The following is a 27,242-nucleotide window of genomic DNA, read 5'->3' as shown; positions in this document are numbered from 1 at the left end:
GCAGATGTGCCCGCACGCAATGGGGCAGGGGTGCACAGTCCTGGAGTGGCAGCCTGTCAGCAGTTTCCTGATCCCGGCACAGGCAACAGCAATTCGATGGCCCAGTGCTACAGTGTGGCTGGGCCATGTATTTATGGAAGATCAGGTAATCATTCTGTGAGTTACTATATACCTTAATAAACCCTGTAGGACTAAACTGTCTTGAGTAGATTTTGTTGATGTCAAGAATTGACCAATTCAGGGCACCTGGGTGACTCAGTCAGTTAAGCATCTGACTTCGGCTCGGGTCATGATCTCAGTTTGTGGGTTCAAGCCCCACGTCGGGCTCTGGTGCTGTCAGCTCAGAGCCTGGAGCCTGCTTCAGATTCTGTGTCTCCCTCTCTCTGCCCCTCCCCCACTCATGTTCAGTGTCTCTCTGTCTCTCAAAAATAAATAAACGGTGAAAAAAATAATTTAAAGAACTGACCAATTCACATTCTAATAACGTTTCCTTTAACATAATCATGTTTCTGGTTTCTATAGTTCTATGGCAGAATTTTCTTTCTCAGTGGCTTTTCTAAGCTGAGACAATGTCCCTTGTACATACTTAAATGCTATTTAAAAAAATCAAAGTACTTTGTCATTGTTTTAGGATACATCTATCATTTTATTATAAAACCATTCTTTTGGCATTAGTTGGTTACAGTGATAGCAAGATACTGTGAGTGTGGCATAGCAGCTCTAATGTAACAACTGCATTCCCTGCTTCCTGAACCAAATTTAAATTACCTTATATGCATTACATATAAGTTACCTGCACTCATTAATGCTGCAAATTCTGACGCATATACCCTGTAGGGAAGAGCTGATGCTAAGGGATTAGAACAAATGTTGATAAGACTACAAAAGTTCCTGAACGGGACTTTGTTTCTTCTCCTTCCCCCACCAAATCACTTTGCTTAAGAAGAATCAAGTTACTAGTCTGAATAGCAGCAGCACCCAAGGAGCATCACACTTAGTTCTTGTTAAAAAGCAATACCTGTGCATGTTTTATACCACAGGCAAAGGGAATGATCACTTTAGTTTTAAACTCCTGCATTAGAGTCTCTTAAAAAAATAAAATCATTCCATCGAGTTCTTCTAGATGGTGTTATTGCTGTACATTTGTTGGCGGGTCACTCTCCGTGCTGTGTTTGCTTTGAAGGGATCTTCCGATGTATCTCCAATATTCCTTTCTTATAGTGTCCTTTTCTTTAGCTAGGATTTCACACAACTGAAAACGAAAAACAAAAATTCTTTAAAGATAATGGAAATCAATCTCTAGAGCAAATGCTTTCGAGCCAATACAGTTAAACTCAGATCATGTTCAAATGACCTACACCACTATAATTATACACTCTGTTCACTAGTGACCTGGGTTTTGCCCTAAACAGCAGAAATAGCCCTGCACTGAACTCCTGAGTGAACACATTGAAAAGGTCATGAATATAGCCACACTGGGTGAATTCTGAGACACCAAGAAGAAAAGCAGAGTCCCCACTGGCTTACCTCTAATGCTTTATTAAGAATGTCCTCCTTGTTGTCACATTGGTTTTCTAGCATGTCTTCATAGATATCCACGAGAAAGGCAATTAGGTAGGGGGAACTGTGACTTGGTTGTAAATCAAGTAACTGATTTAACAGATTGGGATATTTGGAAAGACCACGATCCTGTAAAATTCTAAAAGAAAAATTATCCTCAATTCTGACAAAAGAACAAAAGTAACAGAAAGTTCAAGAGAAAATGACCTCTGTAACATGCACAAGAGGAAACTTATTTTGAATGAAGCTGAAACTAAATGAAATTTTTAAATTATGTGTGAATTTTATCATGGATAATTACAAGTTGAGTACAATTAGTTAAAAACAATAATGAAACTTAAAAAGGATCATTTATTAACTCAAACTGCTACACAATTAAATCAGAAAATAAACACCTTCTTAACATTAAGTGAAGGAAGAAAACAACAGAGATGTTTCTATTTCTTCTTAAGAAGGTTCCTTATTCAGGGGCACCTGGGTGGCTCAGTTGGTTATGCATCCGACTTCGGCTCAGGTCATGATCTTCTGGTTTGTGGGTTCGAGTCCCGTGTTGGGCTCTGTGCTGACAGCTCAGAGCCTAGAGCCTGCTTCAGATTCTGTGTCTCCTTCTATCTATCTCTGATCCTCCCCCACTTATGCTGTCTCTTTCTTGTCTATCAAAAATAAATGTAAATAAAAAAATTTTTTTTAAAGAAGTTTCCTTATTCTTTTAGCTATCCAGATATTATAGGCCCCAACCCTGGACACATCAACAAATGTGACTGGGCTCTATACTTTATGCTCTTTGGGCCTAGTTTCCAGGGAGACCTCTAAGCTCAATAAGCAGCCTGCTTATGTCAGTGGCCAGGCAAGTGAAATCTTGTCAATTTAAGGAATAAGACTTCTAACAGATCTTTAGAAATGAAAACAGAAATGCTGGCTATCCATCTGTGCAATGTGCTTATAAATAGTTTGCTTTGCCTTTATTACATTCCTGAGCCAAACAGAAACTAGGTGTCTAGGTGTGTATATCCCATTCTTTGACATAAAGACTACAGGACTCATAAATACAATTAAAATTGTATTATTGTTTAGTCATGGACTATGTATTTTTTTTTTTTAATGTTTATTTTTTGAGAGAGAGAGCATGAGCAGGGAAAGGGCAGAGAGAGAGGGGAGACAGAGGATCCAAAGCAAGCTCTGAGCTGTCAGCACAGAGCCTAATGTGGGGCTTGGACTCACGAACTGTGGGATCGTGACCTGAGCCGAAGTCAGATGCTCAACCGACTGAGCTACCCAGGCTCAATTATTTATCCAGGTGTTCTTAGGCACATTATAGAACTATTCTGAACCCTAGTCATGGACTATTCTAAAAACTATGATGGTATGTGCTTGGGAGGTGAAGAGAAGGATAAAAGGTACTGTTTGGTGTTACTGTCTAACAGTTACACTTCCCTTAGATCCAGAAAAATGGAAAATTCTTTAGTATCCTTTAGAATCTGATTAATGGAACATATTACATGATACATCATATTAGCAGTTGTTTTAATACAAAACAATCCAAAACAACCTCTTACCCTTTCAAATAGTTCCAAGCACTTTCATTATGTGGTACTAGTTTGATCATTTCCAACGTGTACCTAGAAGAAAATAAATATGCGTATAATTTGAAAAGCAGTGCAATAATTAGAAACAGTTTTCTAAGATTGTAGCAGAGCTTGGATATGTGCTTTCATTTATCTTAGTGGGCTGTGACTAGGTCTAGGACTTATATCTACATTAGGCAGAATCCCTCAAGTCTGCAGGAATCAATTCATATTTACGTAGTTCCTCCCTCCTGGAAGTCTGTACCCAGTTCTAGGAAGGGACGCCTAACTAATATGAAGGCTCAACTCACAATAGGAAAAGAAATTGATGTGGAAGATTTCCTTTAATATAGGCTTTCCCTTTGAAGAAAATGTCAGCTAAAACAGGTTGTTTTCCTCTTATCAGTAAAGAAATCTCGAGAAGTCTAAGATCTATATATGCCCAACAAATCATAAGTCATTCAAAAAGAAGAACTACATAATCTCAGGAGCTGTAATAAAAAATAAGACAGCATGGAAATTATATAGACAGAATAAAAATGAGAAACCAACACAAATGTATATTTCTTATATTCTAAAAGATGTGATTATATATCTTATATTCTAACCATGATGTGATTACCAGTCAGAATGGTAATTCTCTTCCCTTTAACCAGGTTATTAAATATAATTCGGATCCAATTACAACAAATTCCAAGAGTTACAGAACTTAGCTTCACTATACACTTGCTCAAATAAGTTACCAAAATTTAGTAATCTTGGTTTTATTGCAATGCCATTAGGATAGCATTTTTTTTTTCACAGCAAGTACAGGAGTCCCCCTTTATCTGCAGAGGATAGGCTCCCAAACTCTCAGTAGATGCCTGAACGACAAATCCTTTATAAAGTATCAAATCCTTTATACTAGGTTTTTTCCTATACATACATACCTATGATAAGGTTTAGTTTATAGACACCAAGAGATTAACAATAAAACAGAACAATTATATACTCACTGTAATAAAAGTTATATGAATGTGGTCTCACTCAAAATATCTTATTAGACTGTACTCATCCTTCGTGTGATGATGTAAGATAATAAAATGCTACATGATGGGGCACCTGGGTGGCTCAGTCGGTTAAGCGTCCGACTTCAGCTCAGGTCATGATCTCACAGTCTGTGAGTTCGAGCTCCACGTCGGACTCTGTGCTGACAGCTCAGAGCCTCGAGCCTGCTTCAGGTTCTGTGTCTCCCTCTCTCTGTTCCTCCCCCTACTCACACTCTGTCTCTCTCTCAAAAAAAGACATAAAAGAAAAATTTTTTTAAATGCTACATGATAAGATGAAGGTAAAGGACAGGCATTGTGACAGAGCAGTAGACTATACTACCTAATGTCTCACCATACATATGTCATCAGGAAGATCATGTTTCTGGATCTGATGGCTGACTACAAGTAACTAAAACCATGGAAAGTGAAACCACATGTAAAGGGGGTGGCGAGGGACTATTGTAATAATAAACTCACTCAGCACTATGAAAAGGTTTTTTCCCAACATTTTTACATGACCTAATGTTTCCAGTTATTTTTAAAACCATGTCTTCACTAGTCATTGTAGACTATTAATTTCACTTTGGCAATACCTGAAGGATTTTATTTATATATACATGCACTAAACTATTATCTATTTTAATGGTTAAAACATGGGCTTTGAGGTCAGAAAGCCTAGTTTCTAATAGCCCCATCAATTATTATCCAGGTGCTCTTAGGCACATTATAGAACTATTGTGAACTTCAAGTTCTTCATCAGATATCTCACAGTATAATTATGAAAATTAAATAAAAATTCCTGCATGTAGTAAATGCTTAATAAATGGTAACTATTATTAATAGTACTAGTAGACTGTGTACTCCTAGAAATATGGCCAGGATATATTAAATAAAAAAGAGCAATGTGTATAATACCATTGCCTATATTACTGTAATACATGTTTGCAAATATATTTAATAAGGTTTGGAAGGATTCACACTAATTGTAGCTCACTCTAAACAATGGGGTATGAGAAGAGAGAGAATTTGATATTTTACTTTATGTAATCCAGTACAATTTCCCCCTACAACTAGACTGCATTCCTTTTATAAAAGGAAAAGAACAAATCATCAGGTACACCTATATTCTTTAGAGTTAAAAAATTTAGTTAACGCAACTAATTCTAGATAACTACAGCTCTTTAAGCACTTTCTTTTATCTGTATTAATGGTAACACCTTAAATATTGAAAATTTTTAGATTATTTTTTTTAAACAATTTTTTAAAGATTTTTTTTTTTTTTTTTTTTTTTTTTTTTTTGAGACAGAGCACATGTACAAGTGAGGGAGGAGCAGAGGAAGAGGGAGAGTGAGAATCTTTAAGTAGGCTCCATGCCTGATGCAGGGCTTGATCTCACCATTGTGAGATCATGACCTGGGCCAAAATCAAGAGTCAGATGCTTAACTGACTGAGCCACCCAAGTGCCCCTGAAGATTTTATTTTTAAATAATCACTACACCCACAACCCCACAATCAAGAGTCACATGCTCTACCTACCGAGCCAACCGGGCAAACCCCCTGGAAATCTCATAGATTCTTGACTGATTATTTCTATTTGGTAATAGAAACCCAGTAACCTACCTTTGAAGGCTATGAGAAGTTCCCACTTTCCACTCTTCATACTCAGTTTTTAAGTATCTTATTACATCTAGCCTAATGAAGTACACTATGATAAATAAGGAATATGAAATTCCTAATTATTAATTGGATTAATTTAAGGAAGAATAACCTGAAGCATTCTACCTTTTGGCAAGAAAGCTACTGAACTCTACAAAAAAGATGACACTTTGCTGTCCTTTAGAGTACTTTTGTCCTAATCCTCACAACAGAGTATCAACTCTAAAAGAAAAAAAAGTAATATATTAAGGGCTGGATGATGAGTCCGAATTTTCTCTACGCAAGTCCCAGTATTTACATTTAAGAATAATATAATTATTTCAGTAAGTTCACTGTTCAGTAAGTTCATTGATCCCTTAGATCAATACTATTCAACAGAGATGAAAATGTTCTTTATATGTGCTCTCCAATATAGTTAGTAATCATTAGCCACATATGGATCCGGAACCCCTGAGATGTGATTCATACAACTGAGGAACTGAATTATGTGATTTTAATTAATTTGAATTTAAGCAGCCATATGTGGCTAGTGACTACCATATTGGACAGTGCAGCTGTGGAGAACAGAACAGTAAAAAGAAAGTGTAAGATGTTTTTGAGGGGTATGTGGCTGCTCCAGAAAGACGCCTGAAACAGAGAGTTAATGCAGGACACTTAATTATAAACCTTTCTTTTTTTTTTAATTTAAATCACCAGAACCTTATATAGAACACATAAAAGAAAAGCCAGCGGCCCTGATCCAAAGAGAAGTAATAGCAAAGGAGATAAAAGCAGATGGTCATAAAAATCAGCTCTTCCCAGGAGCTGTTAAAACAACTTTTACCTTTTTTTTCTTTTGTTTTTTTAAAGTGAACTCTAGGCTAACGTGGGGCTTGAACTCACAACCCTGAGAGCAAGAGTCACATGCTCTGGGTCCCTGGGTGGCTAGGTCAGTTGAGGATCCAATTTCAGCTCAGGTCATGATCTTGCAGTTCCTGAGTTCGGACCCCACATCAGGCTTGCTGCTCTTAGTGCAGAGCCTGCTTGGGATCCTCTGTCTCCCTCTCTCCTCTGCTTGTGCTCTCTCAAAAATAAATAAACATTAAAAAAACAAGAGTCACACGCTCTACTAATTGATCCAGCCAGGTGCCCCTAAAACAACTTTTATAATTAAAATGGTAAGTATGTTCTCATCAGGCTATAAAAACAATAAATATATTCAAATTTAAAACAGACATTAAGGGGGCGCCTGGGTGGCGCAGTCGGTTAAGCGTCGGATTTCAGCCAGGTCACGATCTCGCGGTCCGTGAGTTCGAGCCCCGCATCGGGCTCTGGATGGCTCGGAGCCTGGAGCCTGTTTCCGATTCTGTGTCTCCCTCTCTCTCTGCCCCTCCCCCGTTCATGCTCTGTCTCTCTCTGTCCCAAAAATAAATAAACGTTGAAAAAAAAAAAAAACACAAAAAAAACAGACATTAAGACAAAATAGACAAAGTCAGAAAAGAGGTGGCTATTAATGTTTATGGATATTAATATTCATGCCAATTCATAAATTCTCTTTTAACAGCTTTTTGTATGCTAAAGCAGTAGTTCTCAACTGCAGATGGTTTTGCCCCACAGGGGACATTTGGCAACGTCTGCGGACATTTTTGTCACAGCTTGGGGCAGGGGTTTTCTACTGATATAATAGGGCATAGTGCCTGGGTGGCTCAGTCGGTTGAGCATCTGACTTCAGTTCAGGTCATGATCTTGCTGTTCATGAGTTCGAGCCCCACATTGGGCTCTGCGCTGACAGCTCAGAGCCTGGAGCCAGCTTCAGATTCTGTGTCTCCCTCTCTCTCTCTCTCTGTCTCAAAAATAAACAAACATTGGAAAAAAAAAAGGCATAAAGGCCAGGAATGCTATAAAAACCCTACAACATACAGGACAGCTCCCTATAACAAAGACTTATCCTGCTCTAAACTCTGCACAGTAGAGTAACATGGCCTATAGGGACTATTATCTAAAGGTCACCAGAATTTAATAAAATACATTTTTTTTTTTTTACATTGCAATATTGGTTTCAGAAGTAGAATTCAGTGACTCATCACTTACATATAATACCCAGTGTTCATCACAAGTGCCTTCCTTAATACCCAACACCCATCTAGCCCATCTCCTACCTACCTCCCTCCATCAACCCTCAGTGTGTTCTATATCATTAAGAGTCTCTGAGATCGTTTTAAAATAAAGCTTCCTAGACACTATGAAATCTGACTTCTTCTCAATCTCTAACAGTTAACGATATTTCAAGAAATGTAAGACACTACAAAGTAGATGTATACTACAGTATCTGTAAATTTGTCATTATAGACTTCATCCATGTATTCTGTCCTACTAGTTCCATAAGGGCAGGATCAGGAGCAGTCTTTTTTTATTTTAATTTTTTTTCAATGTTTATATTTTTAGAGAGACAGAGAGACAGAGCACAAGCTAGGGAGGAACAGAGAGGGAGACACAGAATCCAAAGCAGGCTCCAGGCTTTGAGCTGTCAGCATAGAGCCTGATGTGGGGCTTGAACCCATGATCTGTGAGATCATGACCTGGGCCGAAGTCGGACGCTTAACCAACTGAGCCACCCAGGTGCCCGACGAGCAGTCTTGATCTTTGCTGTAACCCCAATGCTTGAGACCTGACAGGTACACAAATGTTCTTTTAATGAGTGAACAAGTGAAGATTACTAACTGGACTTCTCTCTCCAATATAGCACGATCATTGTAGCCAGTGGTGTTAGAAATTACGAAGTATCTTTGGTTCCAGACAGAGTTATTTCTCACATCCTCTTTGAGAAGTTGGTCTACATACTGCAGTTCATTATCCCAAAGTTTAAATTCCTAAGAGAAAATACAGAATATCCAATTAGAAATGTCCCATTATTTTTTAAGATTTTATTTTCAAGTTATCTCCACACTCAAAGTGGGGCTCGAACTCACAATCCCAAGATCAAGAGTCACATGCTCTACCGACTGAGCCAGCCAGGCACCTCTAGAAATGTCCCATTATTAATAAAAAATAAAATTTCAGCAGAGCTAGAACTGAAGATGTGGGTGGGACTCATCACATAGTTGGAGGAAAGTGCTAGTTGCAGGTCAAGGAAATGAAGGGGGGAAAGAAAAGTCATCAAAGACAAGGGAACGGTCACAAGGAAGGAAAGAAATTTTAGGAAGACAAAGCAAAGTGTCCTGTAATTCAGTACCATCTTCTTGAGAACAATTTAGATACCAAGAGGCATGTTTATACTATTTAAATAGACCCAAGAATTACTCTAAAGGACTAAATCACAGGCAAAAAAAAGGCATTATGTAACTAAATGCTTACGCATTGTTTAAGATGAAAATTTAGAGGGAAAAAACCCAAACTCAGTAATAATAAAATGATAAACTATAGTAAAGTGTATTAATTTGATGGATTTGATATGAATATATAATATTAAGTAAAAGGGAATATTAAAAATGCTTATATATGATAAAACTACATTAAAATACATGTGGAGAAATATACAAAACTGGATTTAGATATAAACTTTTACATTATGGAGCTGTTTTAGTAAAAAAAAGATCATAGGGAGAAGAGAAACAATAAAGATAATTAAGAAAAGAAATGAAATGGTCAAAATTTACAAATGTGGCAAAAATTGGGGATAATTATGAAAAAAGCCAATGGAGTTATACTTCTTATTTGATACTGGCAAAAAGGTAGAATTTCATAAAAAATAAAAATACCAAAAATCTTTAGAAAATTTATCCCTTTAAACAAATTTAGAAAAGTTTAAATTTTTAAGTAAAAAAAAGAATTTTGTGAAATCCTCTTGGTATAATGAATAGTGCACAAAGTAGCAATCACTGGAAAAAATTCATAGGAAACAACACTAGAATTGTTTGATAGAATAAATAAAATGCCCAGAGTGGGAGTTTTAACTATTCTCTACTATTCAGGATTTAGCATAAAATTTTAACAAGTGGGCAGAAATAAAATACTATTATTGTAACATCATATTCCAAACTGTATGTATGCAAAACCCCAGTAGGTACAATGCCCTTGTTAATTAAAATAATACAGTTATATTAAAAAATTACAACTACATTTTCTATTCAACTTGCTAGCAAATATAAAATGGGATGCAAATTCAATCTAAAAAATACAAAAATTACTATTACTCTTCTTTAATATGAAGCTACTTACCAACATATCTTGAAAGGTTATAAAATTAATCAACATGAAGGACGTCAGGTTTAATTAAGTATCTTAATAATTCTTAGTCATTGTAATTGTGGGTAATGATCTATATGTGTGTTTCAGTTCAGGAGTATACTTACATTCAACAGTAATTTTAATTATTTAATTCAGGTAAAACATAATCTGAAAAACACTGTAACAAGAAAGGCAATACCTGAATAACCCACTGTCGATGTTGCCAGGCATGATAATTCTTCGCATCCTGATTAAGAATATCAGCAATAAACTCTAGCTCCTGAGATGGATCTTTTAGCCATTCCACTAATACTCGCCTATGATGCCTAAGGCCGGGAAAAGAAAGAGGTTTTGTGTTAATATATCCAAGAACTAAGGTATCAACTGCACGTATTGTATTAGGCAATGTGGAGGGACACTCAAAAAAACAGAAATTCACCTTTAATTCTCAAGATTCTACTGGAGAGAAAAGGTAACACAGAAGAAACACTAAGAGGGAAAAGTTCCAGAACAGTAAGTAAGAGCTGAAGAAACAAAACAGTAATCTGTGTGTAAAATGAAATAAAATACTCAGGGTTTAAAGAATGTTTATTTAAAGCTAAATCTGGAAGTTCAGTAATCTTTTGACAACCACAAAATCCTGTCTAAGAATTCTGAAACATTCCCAGATGGCATAATGAGACTACAGGAAATGTGATACTACTTAATCCAGTATAGAAGATCCTCTGGTTATAAACAGGCTCTCAGTTTTTCTGAAGTCCACAGCATCACCATACAAGCAACTGCTCATTCCACTAGTTCATGGGCAGAACTGAATTCACTTCTACTCTGGTAATTAGCTATGACAAGCTGCCAAGTTTGTCAAGAGTTGTTTCTGTACTAGAAAAATGCTTAGGTTTTCTGTTGGAGTCTATTTTTTAAATTTTTTTAGCTAAAATATTTATAAAAATTTATTAGTAAAAATATTCTAAAAGTCACTGTGGTGATGGTTGTACATATTTGTAACTATACTAAAACCACTGAACTGTACACATTTTTTTTTTTAAGTTTATTTTTGAGGGGGGCGGTGGCAGAGAAAGAGAGGAAGGGAGGGAGGGAGAGAGGGAGAATTCTAAACTGACTCCACACTGTCAGCGCAGAGCTGGATGTGGGGCTCAAACTCACGAACCATGAGATCATGACCTGGGCCCAAACCAAGAGTCCAACACTTAATAAACTTAAATAAATAAATAAACAAACTTAAATAAATAAACAAACTTAAAGAAATAAATAGGGGCTCCTGGATGGCTCATTCAGTTAAGTTTATTTATTCTGAGAGAGACATAGAGAGCACAAGCGGGGAAGGGCAGAGAGAGAGGGATCTGAATTGGGTTCTGTGCTAACAGCAGAGAGCCCGATGCCGAGCCTGAACTCACAAACCATGAGATCATGACCTGAGCTGAAGTCAGATGCTTGACGGACTGAGCCACCCAGATTCCCTGAACTGTACACTTTAAGTAGGTAAACAGTAGGGGTACCTGGCTGGCTCACTTGGTAAAGCATGAGACTCCTGATCTTGGGGTCATGAGTTCAAGCCTGGCATTGGGTGTAGAACTTACTTAAAAATAAATAAACAAACAAACAAATAAATAAATAAATCGGTAAATAGTGTAATATGTGAGTTATATCTCAACAAAGCTGCTTTTTAAAAAAATCCATTAGTATTCAATATACTAAAAGTGAGTAGGGGGGCACCTGGGTGGCTCAGCTGGTTAAGGGTGGGACTCTTGATTTCCGCTCAGGCCATGATCCCAGGGTCTGGGATTGAGTCCCCATATCCAGCTCTGTTCTGAGTGTGGAGCCTGCTTGGGATTCTCTCTTTCCTTCTATCCCTCTCCCCTGCTTGCATTCTCTCTCTCTAAAAAAATAAATAAAAATATAAAAGTGAGTAGGAGTGACAGGGAAAAGGAAAAAGATTTAATGCTTAATAAATGACTTATTTGCATGCATGGAAAATTTAAAATCTCATCTTATAGGGGTGCCTAGGTGACTCAGTCGGCTGAGCATCTGAATCAATTAGGCTCAAGTTATGATCTCACAGTTCATGGTCTGAACCTCGCATCCAGCTCTGTACTGGCAGTGTCGAGCCTGCTTGGGATTTTTCTTTCTCTGTCCCTCCCCAACTCACACTCTCTCCCTCTCTCAAAATAAACATTTTAAAAAAATAATTTAAAAAAATAAATAAAAATTCATCTTACAGAATATCAAGAAGGCAAGATACTACCCAAGAGGAAAATTCAAGAGGTAAAGGCTTTTAAATTTATTTCAGAAAAATTCCAATACAGTGAACACTAGTAATTTATTTTTCTAGATTCCTACTAATTTTGTAATTTAGGACAAACTTAAGAATTAGGTCCTGGGGTGCCTGGGTGGCTCAGCTGGTTAAGCATTGGACTTTGGCTCAAGTCATGATCTTGCAGTTTGTGAGTTCAAGCCCCGCATCAAAATTCCAGAGCCTGCTTTGGATTCTCTCTCTCTCTGCCCTTCCCCTGCTCGCACTCTCTCTCTCTCAAAAATAAATAAATAAACCTTAAACAAAAAAAAAGAAAGAAATCCTTCCGCATGAAAGTTGAACCTTCACCACTACCTCCTCCTCCATCTTCACAATAACAGCAACCACAGTGGCTTTAATTCAAGGGGTGCTCAGTATACGATGGGTACTGTTCAAACTCTATTTCTTTCCTATTTGCTCTCTGTCCTCCTGCTCCAAAATGCCTCTCTTTTTTCTCACTGTATTCTATTCCCCTCGCCCATAATAATCCCTATGGTTTTGTCCATGCTACCTTAGGGCTTAGTTTCTACAACAAATATACTCTGTAAAACACTGTGGTTTTCACACTGCACTGTGAAATAACTGGCTGTATTATTTGCTTTCCTTGTTAAACTGTGTGGTTCACCTTTGTATCCCCAGCATCAATATAAATTTTTTGAATACATAAACAAATGAAAGATCAAAATACCAGTCAAGTCATTTTATAACACACAGGATAGAAAACATTTTTTCAGATTCTTCACTCAAAAATTTTCTAGCAGTATTATATGCTAATGTCAAAATTTTAAATAATAATAGCAGTACACACACTTGAGTGTTAACTAAATGTTAGGTACCACTTTAAGCACTAAACATAAAATTATCTCATTTAATTCTCTTAAAAACCCTATGAGACAGGTAATATTAGCTCCAATGCAAAGTACTTAAATTATAAAGAAATAAATTCCCTATAATCTCATCACTGGGAAGGTAATATTAGCATAGTGACATGTTTCCTTCCTATTTTCATCTTACCAAACTTGGTAGTTTTTGGGCTGTTCCTCAATTATTGCAGTGATATAGTTCATTTCCTCGTGTAGATCCTTTTGAAGCGACTTTAAGAGAACTCTCCGAAAATGCCTGTAGCAAACATTAAGCATTGTTTAATTACTCCACATAAACTGACTAGCCACAGGATCAGATAAAGCTTTAGCAATACAGTTAGACACGCTTCTTTTTTTGGTAGGTATTCCATATAACCAATAATTTAGCAATGGAACTGCATGGGGTTGTCCCAACTCCTACAACTATCTGGTGATTGGAAGAATCAGCATTTTGAACTAAAACTGGTGAAAGGCAACAAATGATTTTTTTCAGTTAACTAATGATTATTTTCAGTTAACACTGGTTACCACTATTCTATTGCAGGCAAATCAAAGACATCTCTTTACCTATAATATTTCCCTACATGATACAGCTTGTTTAGATATATTATTCATATAATTAATTCCATTGCAAACATCAGCATATATTGTATTTTTAGAGCCACCACAAATATCCTACTTATAAATGAAACACGTTTCTCTTTAATTTCTTTTTTTTTTTTTTTAATTTCTTCATAGGTAGAATCAAATCATTAAAAAAAAAAAAACTTTTCTCTAAAGACATGATTATTAGTTCTGGTCTATTTTTAATTCAAAATTTCCAACTCAATATATACTAAAAGAAAAACAGCTGCTTTGAAAGTTATCTTTTAAAATGAAATGCTAAATAGGACTATAACAGTATTTCTCTATTATTATTAAAGAAAATTAGGCTTCATAAAGCATGGACATAAGCATCTTGGTTTACATGGGTAAAGTTATCAGACGTACTGCCTTTTAAAAAAAACAGCAAGGGGCGCCTGGGTGGCGCAGTCGGTTAAGCGTCCGACTTCAGCCAGGTCACAATCTCGTGGTCCGTGAGTTCGAGCCCCGCGTCAGGCTCTGGGCTGATGGCTCAGGGCCTGGAGCCTGCTTCCGATTCTGTGTCTCCCTCTCTCTCTGCCCCTCCCCCGTTCATGCTCTGTCTCTCTCTGTCCCAAAAATAAATAAAAAAACGTTGAAAAAAATTAAAAAAAAAAAAACAGCAAATAAACTTAGGAGATTTTTAAATGCATTCTAAGTTACTTTGTGTTATGTACAGTCAGGAATTTCTTAAAAGATAAGAAAGTGCATATTAGATGTGATTCATTCCAAAATGATGGAATATCATACTAAGAATCCCAGTGAACATGGTAGATTAAGTAAATAAGTTTATCCTCCTACCCTAATAAAACCCCATAAAATGATAGTAAAGGAATGAAAACAGTATAAATCCACAGGACAAAGAGAATTAGGGACAAGGGGATACCACAGCAATTGGGAAAGGTCAGAATTATGGAAAATGGTAAGCTGACAGGTAAGTTTTAACTGACTTTGAAAAACAGAAAGTGCTAAAAACCTAACTGTCAACAGAGGGAAAAAGGTTTGGAAATCAGAGGTGTCAGGTATTCCCAAAACCAGGAATCAAGGATGGGGCTAGAAACAGTATAAAATCTGGAAATAGCCCTTAACACAGCCAAGACCCCTCCCCCAACCTTGAGCACAGAAGTGACAACATCTACTAAGTTGGTATGAGATAAAAAAATTATGTGTATGTCTCTGCCCCTGGTTCCTGGCACAGAGTTCCTGAACATTTAAAAATTCCTAAGTGATAAGTGTACTAGAAGCATCCTATTGAGGCAACTCTGGGTGGGGTGCTTAGGTGGCTCCTAGTCACCAGGAAGACCAAACCTTGGAATTATCAGCCCCACCTCCGTCTGGATAGAGTAGAAGGGCTAGAAATAGAGTTAAATGACCATGCTTATATGAGGGAACCTCTATAAAATCCCAATACTAGGGGGTTTGAAGAGCTTCTAGGTGGGTGAACACATTCATGTTCTAGGAAGGACATACCCTCCACAAGGACAAAAGATCCTCAGCTTGGGACCCTCCCAGACCTTGCCCTATGTATCTGTTCATCTGGCTGTTCATCTGTATCTTTTATCACATCCTTTAATAAACTGTTAAACATAAGTAACTGTTTTCCTGAGTTCTATGAGCCACTGTAGCAAATTAACTGAGCCCTAAGAAGGGGTCATGGGAACCTCTGATTTATAGCCCATCAGTTAGAAGCACAGGTGACAAATGGACTTGCACTAAGTATCTGAAATAGGGGGCAGTCTTGTGGGACTGAGCCCTTAAACCTGGGGGATCTGATGCTATCTGAATCTCAGGTATGTACACAATGTCAGGTAGACAATGTCAGAACTGAGTTAAATTGTAGGATACACAACTGGTATCAGAGAAAATTGCTTGGTAGGGGAAACACCCATAGCCATTGTTGACTAGAAATGTCAGAAGTGAAGGGTTTTGTGTGAATGTAAAGGAGACACACAGGAGAAGAAACCATGTTTTGTTTCGTTTTTTTAAACCTGGCAAGACATAAGTCGCTTTATTCTCTGGAAAAATCTGAAGCAGAAAGGAATAACAGACACAGAGGAATATAGGGTGAGGAAAAGGAATATAGGGTGAAACAAGGAAACGTAAAATGTTGATATACTAAACATTTGAGAACCCCCACCCAACCCATCTTCCCCTGCCTGACCCCCAGAACTGTGGCAGCCAAACACATACTCCTGAGGCAATAACCAGACGACTCTTCTCTGGAGGAAAAAACTAGCCACAAGAAAAGATGGAGAACTGCTGACATGTAAAGATTTCACACAAAACAGCCACATCTCCACTCACTAACCTCACAGTGAAGCCCACCCGTCGACAAGTCCTGCCACACACAGAGCTTCCAATCAGGATTTGTCCTGCCTCCATTATAAGTTTGAAAGGAGAGTCAAGGATTTGAAAAAAATATTTGCATGAAAGAAAGAGACCAAAACAAACACAAAAAAATGAAAATATGTCACACATCAATGAAAAGATAAGATGCTATTAAAAAAAATTCAGAGAACAAAAAAGAGCTTTTGGATATTAAGAAATTTTTGAGCACAGACACAGTCAGAAGATAATGTTGAAGAAATATCACAAATGTAAATGAAAAGACAAAGAAATGAAAATAAGAAAAAGCAATAAAAAAGATACCACATGTGACTTAAAAAAACATTCCAGAAAGAGAAAACAGAGGAAAGAGAGAGGGAATTATCAAACGAACATAAAAAAAAAATTCCCTGGACCTGCTAAAAAGGTTTAAACGTGAAGTAATGAGTCTTCTCAATAGAGGCTAAAGGAAATAGAAAAACATCTTTAAAATTCTGAAGGAAAATATTTCTAATCTAGAATTCTACTAATAAAATCGAGAAGAGCCTCTATTAAGACACTTTTCAATGTACAAAATCTCAAAAATGTTTTTCCACATATCCTTTTACAAGTTCTCTTCTATTCAAGAATGTGGTCAGTAAAATGAGAGTAAATCAATAAAGAGAAAGAGGGTCAGGTCTGGAAACGGGATCATGAACACACGAAAGAGCTGAAGACTAGATGTACAGTGCCCAAACTAGATGTACAGGTGAAGAAGCAAAAAAGGAGCTGAAGGATTACCTGTTGTGTTCAGCAGAAATGACACATTTTATACATATCAGAGCACATGGGAGACAAATTACTTACTGGCACAAAGAAAATGAAACTAAACAAAAAAAAGCAATCTGTTAAAAGGAATACTCTGAAATACTATAAAATGTGGGTCAGCATATTTAGAATATACAGGTTAGCTTAAGAAAAAACAGCCAAGAGTTCTTGCCTCTGGGGAGTGGGACCCTGGTAGTGAGAAGGAAGGGGGCAGAGGATGTCATTTTTCATTCAGTCTCTGACTTTTAAACTCATAGCATGAATTACTATTTTGATAACAACTGAAGTTTAGTTAAGGAAAAAAAAGAGCCATCTGAACTAAAACATGAGACATTTACGTGGGAAATATTAATGATGAGTTTTACTTACCACACTGTATAATTTGCTGCATTTAACTCAATAGCATCTCTGGTTAGTTTAAAAGCTCGTTCACTTCTTTCATCACGCTGCAGAACAGCCCGGAAATAATCATAAACATCTCTAACTGGGGAGAGAGCACACCGTTGCATTAGGACTATCTTTCTTGTTTAAACTTAGCACTATAATACAAAATGCTGTTCTATCTTATGAGGAAAGATACTGCATGTGTATCATTTATAACAATAAACAAAAGAAAGTCAAATGACTATGTGAATGCCACCTTGAGAATGCTTTAGTGTCACAGCCATAATATATGTGTAACTGTGCCTCCTGCTCGTGTGTATGTACAGGGGTTAATGCCAGACTCCAAATCTCCAAAAGACCTAATGCATTAAAGTAAAATTAAAGTGCATATATTCAAATATATTCAGTTACTACTTTTCTCACATTTTGTCAGTTTTATAAGTGAAAAAAGCAATGTACATGATAGTAGAAAATTCAAACAGTATAAAAAAGTTCACACTAAATTTGACTAAATTCCCAGTCCTTCTCCACAGAAGCAACCACTGTTAACTGATTCTACTGTAGCCTTCCAAATACATTCTATGGATATACAAATATATGTTCTAAATCCATCCTCCCATTTTTTAATACAAATGATCACAGTGGGGAACATGGCTAGCTCTCTTGATCTTGGGGTTGTAGTTCGAGCCCAGTGTTGGGTACAGAGATTACTTGAAAATAAAATCTTAAAAAAAATAAAAAGTAAATGAGATCACATCACACTCTATGTTCTGGGCCTTGCTTTTTTCATTCACACATTATTAAAGGTAGTGTAAAATTTACATACTCATTGAATCAATTGGAACTATTGTTCCAGTTCTAGGAAGTTTTCTTACAAATATACTCCCATACACACCCAAAGCATCCAAGGAAATTTACTGGAGTATTTGATTACATACATAAGAAAAATTTAAAAGGCTGGTCTGATGGTAATAGGTTAATGAGAACTTACTAAAGTTGGTATATAACCACCCACTGATAAATCTGACTGGCTTCAAAAAAAAAAGGCAATGAAAATTGGAAACAAATAATCTTTCCATTAGTAAACAATGGGCTAAGTCCATTATGGCACACTCATACAACGACATACAACGACATGTCATTACACTCATACATTACATGTCATTACACTCATACAACGACAGTCATTAGTAATGAGGCTGCTCTGGTACATACACGTACGGAATAACTGCTATGACTATTAGGTGAAAACAGGAAGAAATGGAGCAGCATGCTACTCATTTAGTTAAAAATATATGCTTATTTATGAATACACTGAGGAACAGAGATGGGAAGACATAATATTCCATTACAAAGTTCACCATATGTTGGGGCGCCTGGGTGGCTCAGTCGGTTGGGCGTCCGACTTCGGCTCGGGTCATGATCTTGCGGTCCGTGAGTTTGAGCCCCGCGTCGGGCTCTGTGCTGACAGCTCAGAGCCTGGAGCCCGTTTCAGATTCTGTGTCTCCCTCTCTCTCTGACCCTCCCCCATTCATGCTCTGTCTCTCTCTGTCTCAAAAATAAATGAACATTTAAAAAAAAACATTAAAAAAAAAAACAAAGTTCACCATATGCTGCAGAGCATTTCACTGTATGGTACTCAAATTCTATTTAACTCATCCCCTATCAATGAATATCTCATTCTTTTGCTGTCCTGAGTACCACTGTATGCTTTTGTGTGCATGTGCAAATTCAGCACATCTGTTAAGATAAATTCCTACAAGTAGAATTACTGCATCAAGGTGATGTGCACTGTTGATGCTCACAGGTATTGCAAAATTAAGCTCTAAAAAAGATCTGATCAATATATATATATTCCCTCCAAGAATGTATGAATAGACTATTTTTTTCCATATCCTCACTAATATATTAAAACTTCTCATCTTTGCCAATCTCTTAACTGAAGAAACTTAGACTTTGACAAATATTAACCTGATGTATTCCCATTTTCCACAAGAGAAACTGAGGCTCAGAGAGATCAACAAGTTCACAATGGGTCAGTGTATCTTGCAGACAGAAGTTAAACCCAAATCTAGACTGATGCCAAAGGCCATGCCACTAATCAAAATGAACCAGTAGATACTGCAGCTGAAATGCCCTCATAACATAGTTTGTGCTATGGCACAGAATAGATGATAGCTCAACACACGTTATTAAAAAAAAAAAATGTGGTAAACACTCCTAAATACTTTTTTCCACAATTAAAAACGTATGTGGACATGATATGCTATTTTTCTTAATACTGTATAATTTTCCAGCTACTGGTAATTCAAAAACTTTTAACAGATTATGTATAAAAACCGTATCTATATATCCTAGTTTGCCTAACCAGTCTGTTAATATTGGCAATGTGGATCATTTACAATTTTGTTTTATAAAAATCACTGTTTTAAGCTTCCAATGACTTTTCACTAAAAATTTTTTTAAGTTACATATATAATACATACGTGCACATACTGTTTCCTTAGACTAAAGCCCCCAAAGTGAAATTATCAGAGAAGAACATGAACAATTACAGATCTGGGGCACCTGGGTGGCTCAGTCAGTTAAGCATCTGACTTCAGCTCAGGTCATGATCTCATAGTCTGTGAGTTCAAGACCCACGTCAGGCTCTGTGCTGACAGCTCACAGCCTGGAGCCTGCTTCGGATTCTGTCTCTCCCTCTCTCTGCCCCTCCCCTGCTCAGACCCTATCTCTCAAAAATAAAAAAATAGGGGTGCCTGGGTGGCTCAGTCAGTTAAGTGTCCGACTTCGGCTCAGGTCATGATCTTGGGGTTTGTGGGTTCAAGCCTCCGTGTCGGACTCTGTGCTGACAGCTCAGAGCCTGGAGCATGCTTCAGATTCTTTGTCTCCCTCTCTCTTTTGGCTCCTTCCCCACTCGTGCTCTGTCTCACTCTCTCTCTCAAAAATAAACTTAAAAAAAATTTTTTTTAAATAATAAACATTTAAATATATATTAAACAATTACAATATACATATATATATTAAATACATACTATATATGTATATTAAACAATTACAGCTCTTTACAAATTCTGAGACATGGGGTGCCTGGGTGGCTGTGTTGGTTAAGCATCCGACTCTTGGTTTCGGCTCAGGTCAGATCTCACAGTTCACAAGGGTTCAAGTGCTGCATCGGGCTCTGCACTGGCGGTTGGTGTGGACCCTGCTTGGGATTCTCTCTCTTCTTCTTCTCTCTGCCTCTCCCCTGATTGTGCTCTCTCTCTCAAAATAAATAAATATTGAAAAAAAAATTCTGAGACATAAAAAGGTTACCTACTTCTAAACACTATCCTTTTTTTTTTAACGTTTATTTTTGAGACAGAGAGAGACAGAGCATGAACAGGGGAGGGCAGAGAGAGAGAGAGACACAGAATCTGAAACAGGCTCCAGGCTCTGAGCTGTCAGCACAGAGCCCAACGCGGGGCTCGAACCCACAGACCACGAGACCATGACCTGAGCTGAAGGCAGATGCTTAACTGACTGAGCCACCTAGGCGCCCCTAAACACTATCCTTAAAAAGTTGAATTTAAATCATACCAGAATAAAATTTAGAAACATAAGTGGCAAATAACTATGAAATATTATGCACTAAGAACCAAGCTCCCAAATAATTTTCAAGTTATAACAAAATGCTTATAACACATTAACTCTATATACAATGTATATATACATTATTTTATGTACACACATATCTACACATATAAAACATACACACATGCACATATATGCAATATGAAACCAACTTTGCAGAAACATTCACAGATGAGTACAAGGCTATATACCAAATATTAACGGTGGTTCTTTTTTTAAAATGTCTATTTATTTTTGAGAGAGCATGTCAGTGTGCACAGGTGGGGCAGGGGCAGAGAGACAGAGGGACAGAAGATCCAAAGCGGGCTCTGTGCTGACAGCAGAGAGCCTGATGTGGGGCTTGAACTCATGAACCTCAAGATCATGACGTGAGCTGAAGTCAGAAGCTTAACTACTGAGCCATCCAGGTGCCCATCTTTTTTTTTTTTTTTTTTTAAACTGGTAACTTACTGTGTCATCAAGAACATTCTTTTTTTTTTAAGTTTTTAAATTCCAGTTAGTTAACACACCGTATAATATTAATTTCAGGTGTACAATATGATGACTCAATACTTCCAGACATCAGCTAGTACTCATCACAAGTGCACTCCTTAATCCCTATCACCTACTTAACCTATCCCTTTACCCACCTCCCCTCTGGTAAACTGTCAGTTTGTTTTCTACAGTTAAGAGTCTGCTTCTTGGTTTGCCTCTCTTTTTTTTTTTTCCTTTGCTCATTTGTTTCTTAAATACCAATTATGACTGAAATCATATGGTATCTTTCTCTGACTTAGTTTGCTTAGCATAATACTCTCTAGCTCCATCCATGTCATTGCAAATGTGGCTCAGTAACATTCTGTTGTGTATATTTACATCTTTTTCTTTATTCTTTTTAATGTTTATTTCTGAGAAAGCATGAGCAGGGAAGGGACAGAGAGAGAGGGAGAAAGAGAATCCAAAGCAGGCTCTGCACTATCAGCGCAAAGCCCAAGGTGGGGCTCGAACTCCTAAACTGTGAAATCATGACCTGAGCCAAAGTCGGATGCTTAACTGACTGAGCCACCCAGGTGCCCTTTACCACATCTTCTTTATCCACTCATCGATTGATGGGCACTTGGGCTGCTTCCACAATTTGACTATTGTAAATAATGCTGCGACAGACATCAGGATGCATGTAACCCTATGATTAGTATTTTGTATTCTCTGGATAAATACCTAGTAGTATGACCACTGGACTGTAGGGTGATTCTATTTTTAATTTTCTGAGGAACTTCCATGCTGTTTTCCAGAGTAGCTGTACTGGTTTGCATTCCCATCAACAGTGCAAGAAGGTTCCACTTGCTCCCCATCCTCGCCAACACCTGCTGTTTCTTGTGTTGATTTTAGCCATTCTGACTATTGTGAGGTGATATCTCATTATAGTTTTGATTTGCATTTCCCTGATAAGTGATATTGAGTATCTTTTCATGTGTCTGTTGGCCATTTGTTTGTCTTCTTTGAAAAAATCTCTACTTGTCTTCTGTCCATTTTTTAATGGATTATTCACTTTTTTGGTTTAGTTATTTATATATTTTGGATACTAACCCTGTATCAGACATGTCATTTGCAAATATTTCCTCCCATTCCATAGGTTGCCTTTTAATTTTATTGTTTCCTTCACTGTGCAGAAGCTTTGGATTTTGATGAAGTCCCAATAGTTTATTTTTGCCTTTGTTTCCCTTGCCTCAGGAGACATCTAAAAACAAGTTGCTACAGCCAATGTCAAAGAAGTTATTGCCTATGTTCTAGGATTTTTATGGTTTCAGGTCTCACATGTAGGTCTATAATTCATTCTGAATTTATTTTTGTGAAGGGTGTAAGAAAGTAGTCATTTCATTCTTTCTCATGTAGCTGTCTAGTTTTCCCACCATTTGTTGAAAAGACAAGTCTTTTTCCCATTGGATATTCTTTCCTGCTTTGTTGAAGATTAATTTACCATATAACTGCAGATTCATTTCTGAGTTTTCTATTCTGTTCCACTGATCTGTGTGTGTGTTTTTTTTTTAAGTAGGCTGCACGTCAAGGACGGAGCCAACACAGGGCTTGAACTCACTACCCTGAGATCAAGACCTGAGTTGAGATCAAGAGTCAGACGCTTACCTGACTGAGCCACACAGGTGCCCCAATCTGTGTGTCTACTGTTGTGCCAGTACCATACTATTTTGATTACAACAGCTTTGTAATAGAACTTGAAGTATGGAATTGTGATGCCTCCAGGTTTGCTTTTCTTTTTCATGACTGCTTTGGCTATTTGGCATCTTTTGTTGTTCCATACACACTTTAGGATTATTTTAGCTCTGTGAAAAATGCTGTTGGCATTTTGATAGGGATTACATTAAATATATAGATTGTGGGGCGCCTGGGTGGCGCAGTCAGTTAAGCGTCCGACTTCAGCCAGGTCACGATCTCGCGGTCCGGGAGTTCGAGCCCCGTGTCAGGCTCTGGGCTGATGGCTCAGAGCCTGGAGCCTGTTTCTGATTCTGTGTCTCCCTCTCTCTCTGCCCCTCCCCCGTTCATGCTCTGTCTCTCTCTGTCCCAAAAATAAATAAACGTTGAAAAAAAAATTAAAAAAAAAATATATAGATTGTTTTGGGTATTTGGGAAGAACAGACATTTTAACAATATTTGTTCTTCCAATCCATGGAATGTCTTTCCATTTCTTTGTGTCATCTTCAATTTCTTTCATCAGTGTTCTATAGTTTTTCAGAGTACAGGTCTTTCACCTCTTTGGTTATGTCTATTCCTAGGTATCTTATTGTTTTTGGTGCAATTGTAAAGGGGAGTGATTCCTTAATTTCTCTTTCTGCAGCTTCATCACTGGTGTATTGTAATGCAATTTCTGTACATCGATTTTGTATCCTGTGACTTTGCTGAATTTGTTTATCAGTTCTAACAGTTTTTTGATGATCAGGTTTTCTATATATAGCATCATGGCATCCACAAATAGTGAAGTTTTACTTCTTCCCTACCAATGTGGATGCCTTTTATTTCTTTTTGTTGTCTGTCGCTAGGACTTCCAGTACCATGTTGAATAGAAGTGGTGAGTGGACATCCCTGTTTTGTTCTTGACCATACAGGAAAAGCCCTGTTTTTCCACATTGAGGATGACACTAGGTATGGGTTTTTCATATATGGGCTTTATTATGTTCAGGTATGTTCCCTCTAAACCTACTTTGTTGAGGGTAACAGTGTTTTGTTTTGTTTTGAAGTTTATTCACTTATTCTAGAGACAGAAAAAGAAACAGAGAGTGCATGGGGGAGGGGCAGAGAGAGAGAATCCCAAGCAGGCTCTGCTCCACCAGCGCACAGCCTGATGCAGGGCTCGAACTCACAAACCGTGAGATAATGCCCTGTGCTGAAATCAAGAGTCGGATGCTTAACCGACTGAGAGCCCAACAGTGGTTCTTTCTTTCTGTTTTTTTTTTTTTTTAATGTTTATTTTTGAGAGAGAGAGAGTGTGAGTGGCGAGGGGCAGAGAGAGAGGGAGATACAGAATCCGAAGCAGGACCCAGGCTCTGAGCTGTCAGCACAGAGCCCAACACAGGGCTTGAACCCACAGAGGAGATCATGACCTGGGCTGAAGTCGGACGCTTAACCAACTGAGCCACCCAGGGGACCCAACAGTAGTTATTTCTTGATGATGAGACTCTTCTTTTGATTTTTAATACTCAAAATTTTCTACAATGAGCACGTTTTACTTTAAAAAACATTTCTAACTAGAAAGAATACATATTCCATGCAAACACTGTAAACAATATAAAAGTACATGAAGTTTCCCCCACTTCAATGCCACTCTCCAATGCACTGGATTTCTTTCAAGGGTACTGGTTGTTACCAGACATTTTTCTAAGCATATAAACATAGTTGTTTTTTTTTAATTCTTCTTTTTAATTAAGTAATCTTTATGACCAACGTGGGTCTTGAACTCATGACCCCGTCAAGAGTCACATGCTCTATAGACTAAGCCAGCCAGGCACCCCAGTTACTTATTTTTAATGAAACTGTTATATTATTATTCACACTGCTTTTCATTTTGCCATTCTCCTCCTCAATTATATGTTCTTCCATATACACATCTACAACACTCTTTGTCCACTATTCATTCCATACAAAGGCCATGGCATAATTTACATATGAATGCCTTTTTTGGGGGCAGAATTCTACAAGTAGAAATAGAATATTCAGCCTTACAACTATATATGCCAAACCGATAGGCTTATAAATGAATCTGGGGTTATATAAATAGAATTTTATATTCATTAGATTGTTTTTCCTGTAGTCTTCAATATTAAAGTATTCTCTAAACTAAAAATTACACATTTAAGGGGCACCTGGATGGTTCAGGTAGTTGAGCTCAGGTCATGATCTCAGTTTGTGAGTTTGAACCCCACATCAGGTTTGCTACTGTCAGCACAGAGCCCACTTTGGATCCTCTGTCTCCTTCTCTCTCTGCCCCTCCCCCACTGGCACTCTGTATCTCAAAAATAAACATTAAAAAATATAAAATAAAAATTACACACTTAATATAATGTCCTATCCAAAGCTTCTAAAACTTACGTGGCTTTTTTCACTCAACGCTGTTTCTGAGATCTGTCCATGTTATAAATAATCTAGATCCTGTTAATGGTTATCTAGTACTCAACTGTATGACAATGATACATTTTATTTATCCACTTTCCAAAACACACATATATAAGTGGCTTCCAAGATTATGCTTCCTCAAAAAATGTTACAGATTTAAATAAACCATATAGTACTTACTCTGAGCCAGAGAGGTTTTATTATTTTATGTGTATAACTTACTCAATAAAGTACTGGCCCTTGAACGACATGGGTTTGGACAGCACAGGTCTACTTATACACAGACTTTTTCAATAAATACAGTACTGCATTTTCTTTTATGAATTCTTTTTTAAGTAAACTATACCTCTACGTGAAGCTTGAACTCATGACCCCTAGATCAAGAGTCACATGCTCTACAGACTGAGCCAGCTAGGCATCCCTCTTTATGATTTTCTTAATAACATTTTTTCTCTAGCATACTCTATTGTAAGAATACAGTATATAATACATTTAACGTACAAAATATGTGTTAGTCGACTATTTATGTTATTAAAGAAAGACTGCCAGCAACAGTAGGCTAGGCTTCTGAGGAGTCCAAAGTTATATGTGGATTTTCAACTGAGTTGGGGGGGGTCAGCACCCCTAACTCTCATGTATTCAAGAGTCAACTGCAGTTATTATTATCCTCATTTTACCTAGGAGGAAATAATGGTAAAGAGAGGTTAAATAATTTGTCCAAAGTTATAGAGCCAATAAAATGGTGAAGTTAGAATTTAAACCAGTTTGGGCATCTGGATAGCTCAGTCAGTTAAGCATCTGACTTCAGCTCAGGTCATAATCTCACAGTTAGCGAGTTTGAGTCCCACTTCAGGTGAGCACGAGCCCTGCTTCCGATGAGCTTCTGCTATGCCTCTGGTGAACATGAGCAACACCCCCACCCCCCCCACCCCCCGCCGTGAGCTCCTTCCCTCTCTTTTCCCACCCCCACCTCTGCCCCTGGTGCGACTCTCTCTCTCTCCCCCCCTCACTCTCTCTGCCCTGGCTCACTTGTACCCTCTCTCTAAAAAAAAAAAAAAAAAAGAATTTTTTTTTTAAACCAGTTGTTCTGTCTCTAATGTTTGTATTCTTAACCTCCTAGTACATCTTCTGATGTCCTATGTCAGAATGTACCAGAATGTATCATTAGGAGCAATATTTCAAGGTTATGATATGAGCATTTTCCAGTTTTACTAGACAAACCAAACCCCAAAATGGCTAAACATGAAAATTATCATCTGAAATATATGCATCCATTCATATGTCCTAATACCTGATATCATAAGACAGTTTTAATTTTTTGCCTTTTAATATGTGTTCGGGAAATAACATGCCCATTTTATTTTGTGTATCTTCCATTCCTAATGATAATGGACTTTTCCTCCTCTTTAAAAGCCAATGGAATTTGGGGCGCCTGGGTGGCTCAGTTGGTTAAGTGTCCGACGTCAGCTCAGGTAATGATCTCACAGTCTGGGAGTTCAAGCCCTGCATTGGGCTCTGTGCTGACAGCTCAGAGCCTGGAGCCTGCTTCGGATTCTGTGTCTGCCTCTCCCCTGCTCATGCTCTGTCTCTCTCTGTCTCAAAATTAAGTAAAAACATTAAAAAAAAAAATTCAAAGCCAACGAAATTTTCTCTTCTGTAAACTACCAGTTCATATACCCTTTGT

General features: G+C 37.5%; 1 protein-coding gene across 1 annotated transcript in view; it reads right to left on the bottom strand.

The window, feature by feature from the left end:
* Nucleotides 1-625: 625 nt before the first annotated feature.
* The window catches only part of FNTA (farnesyltransferase, CAAX box, alpha), a 31,087-nt gene continuing 4,470 nt past the window's right edge, over nt 626-27,242 (bottom strand). The window contains exons 3-9 of the mRNA XM_047091535.1: nt 17,312-17,426; nt 13,341-13,445; nt 10,215-10,341; nt 8,510-8,658; nt 3,117-3,179; nt 1,528-1,699; nt 626-1,252 (exon numbers count right to left, since the gene is read on the bottom strand). Of these exons, the coding sequence (XP_046947491.1) occupies nt 1,130-1,252; nt 1,528-1,699; nt 3,117-3,179; nt 8,510-8,658; nt 10,215-10,341; nt 13,341-13,445; nt 17,312-17,426 (854 nt within the window). The 3' untranslated portion in view covers nt 626-1,129. The remainder of the gene's footprint in view (nt 1,253-1,527; nt 1,700-3,116; nt 3,180-8,509; nt 8,659-10,214; nt 10,342-13,340; nt 13,446-17,311; nt 17,427-27,242) is intronic.

Source organism: Lynx rufus, unplaced genomic scaffold (genome assembly GCF_022079265.1).
Source record: "Lynx rufus isolate CCGP_SWC_20201006 ecotype Redwood Valley unplaced genomic scaffold, mLynRuf1.p SCAF_3, whole genome shotgun sequence".
In the NCBI taxonomy this organism is placed as follows: Eukaryota; Metazoa; Chordata; class Mammalia; order Carnivora; family Felidae; genus Lynx; species Lynx rufus.
Note: the sequence above shows the minus strand (reverse complement) of the source record. Positions and strands in the feature narration are given on the sequence as shown.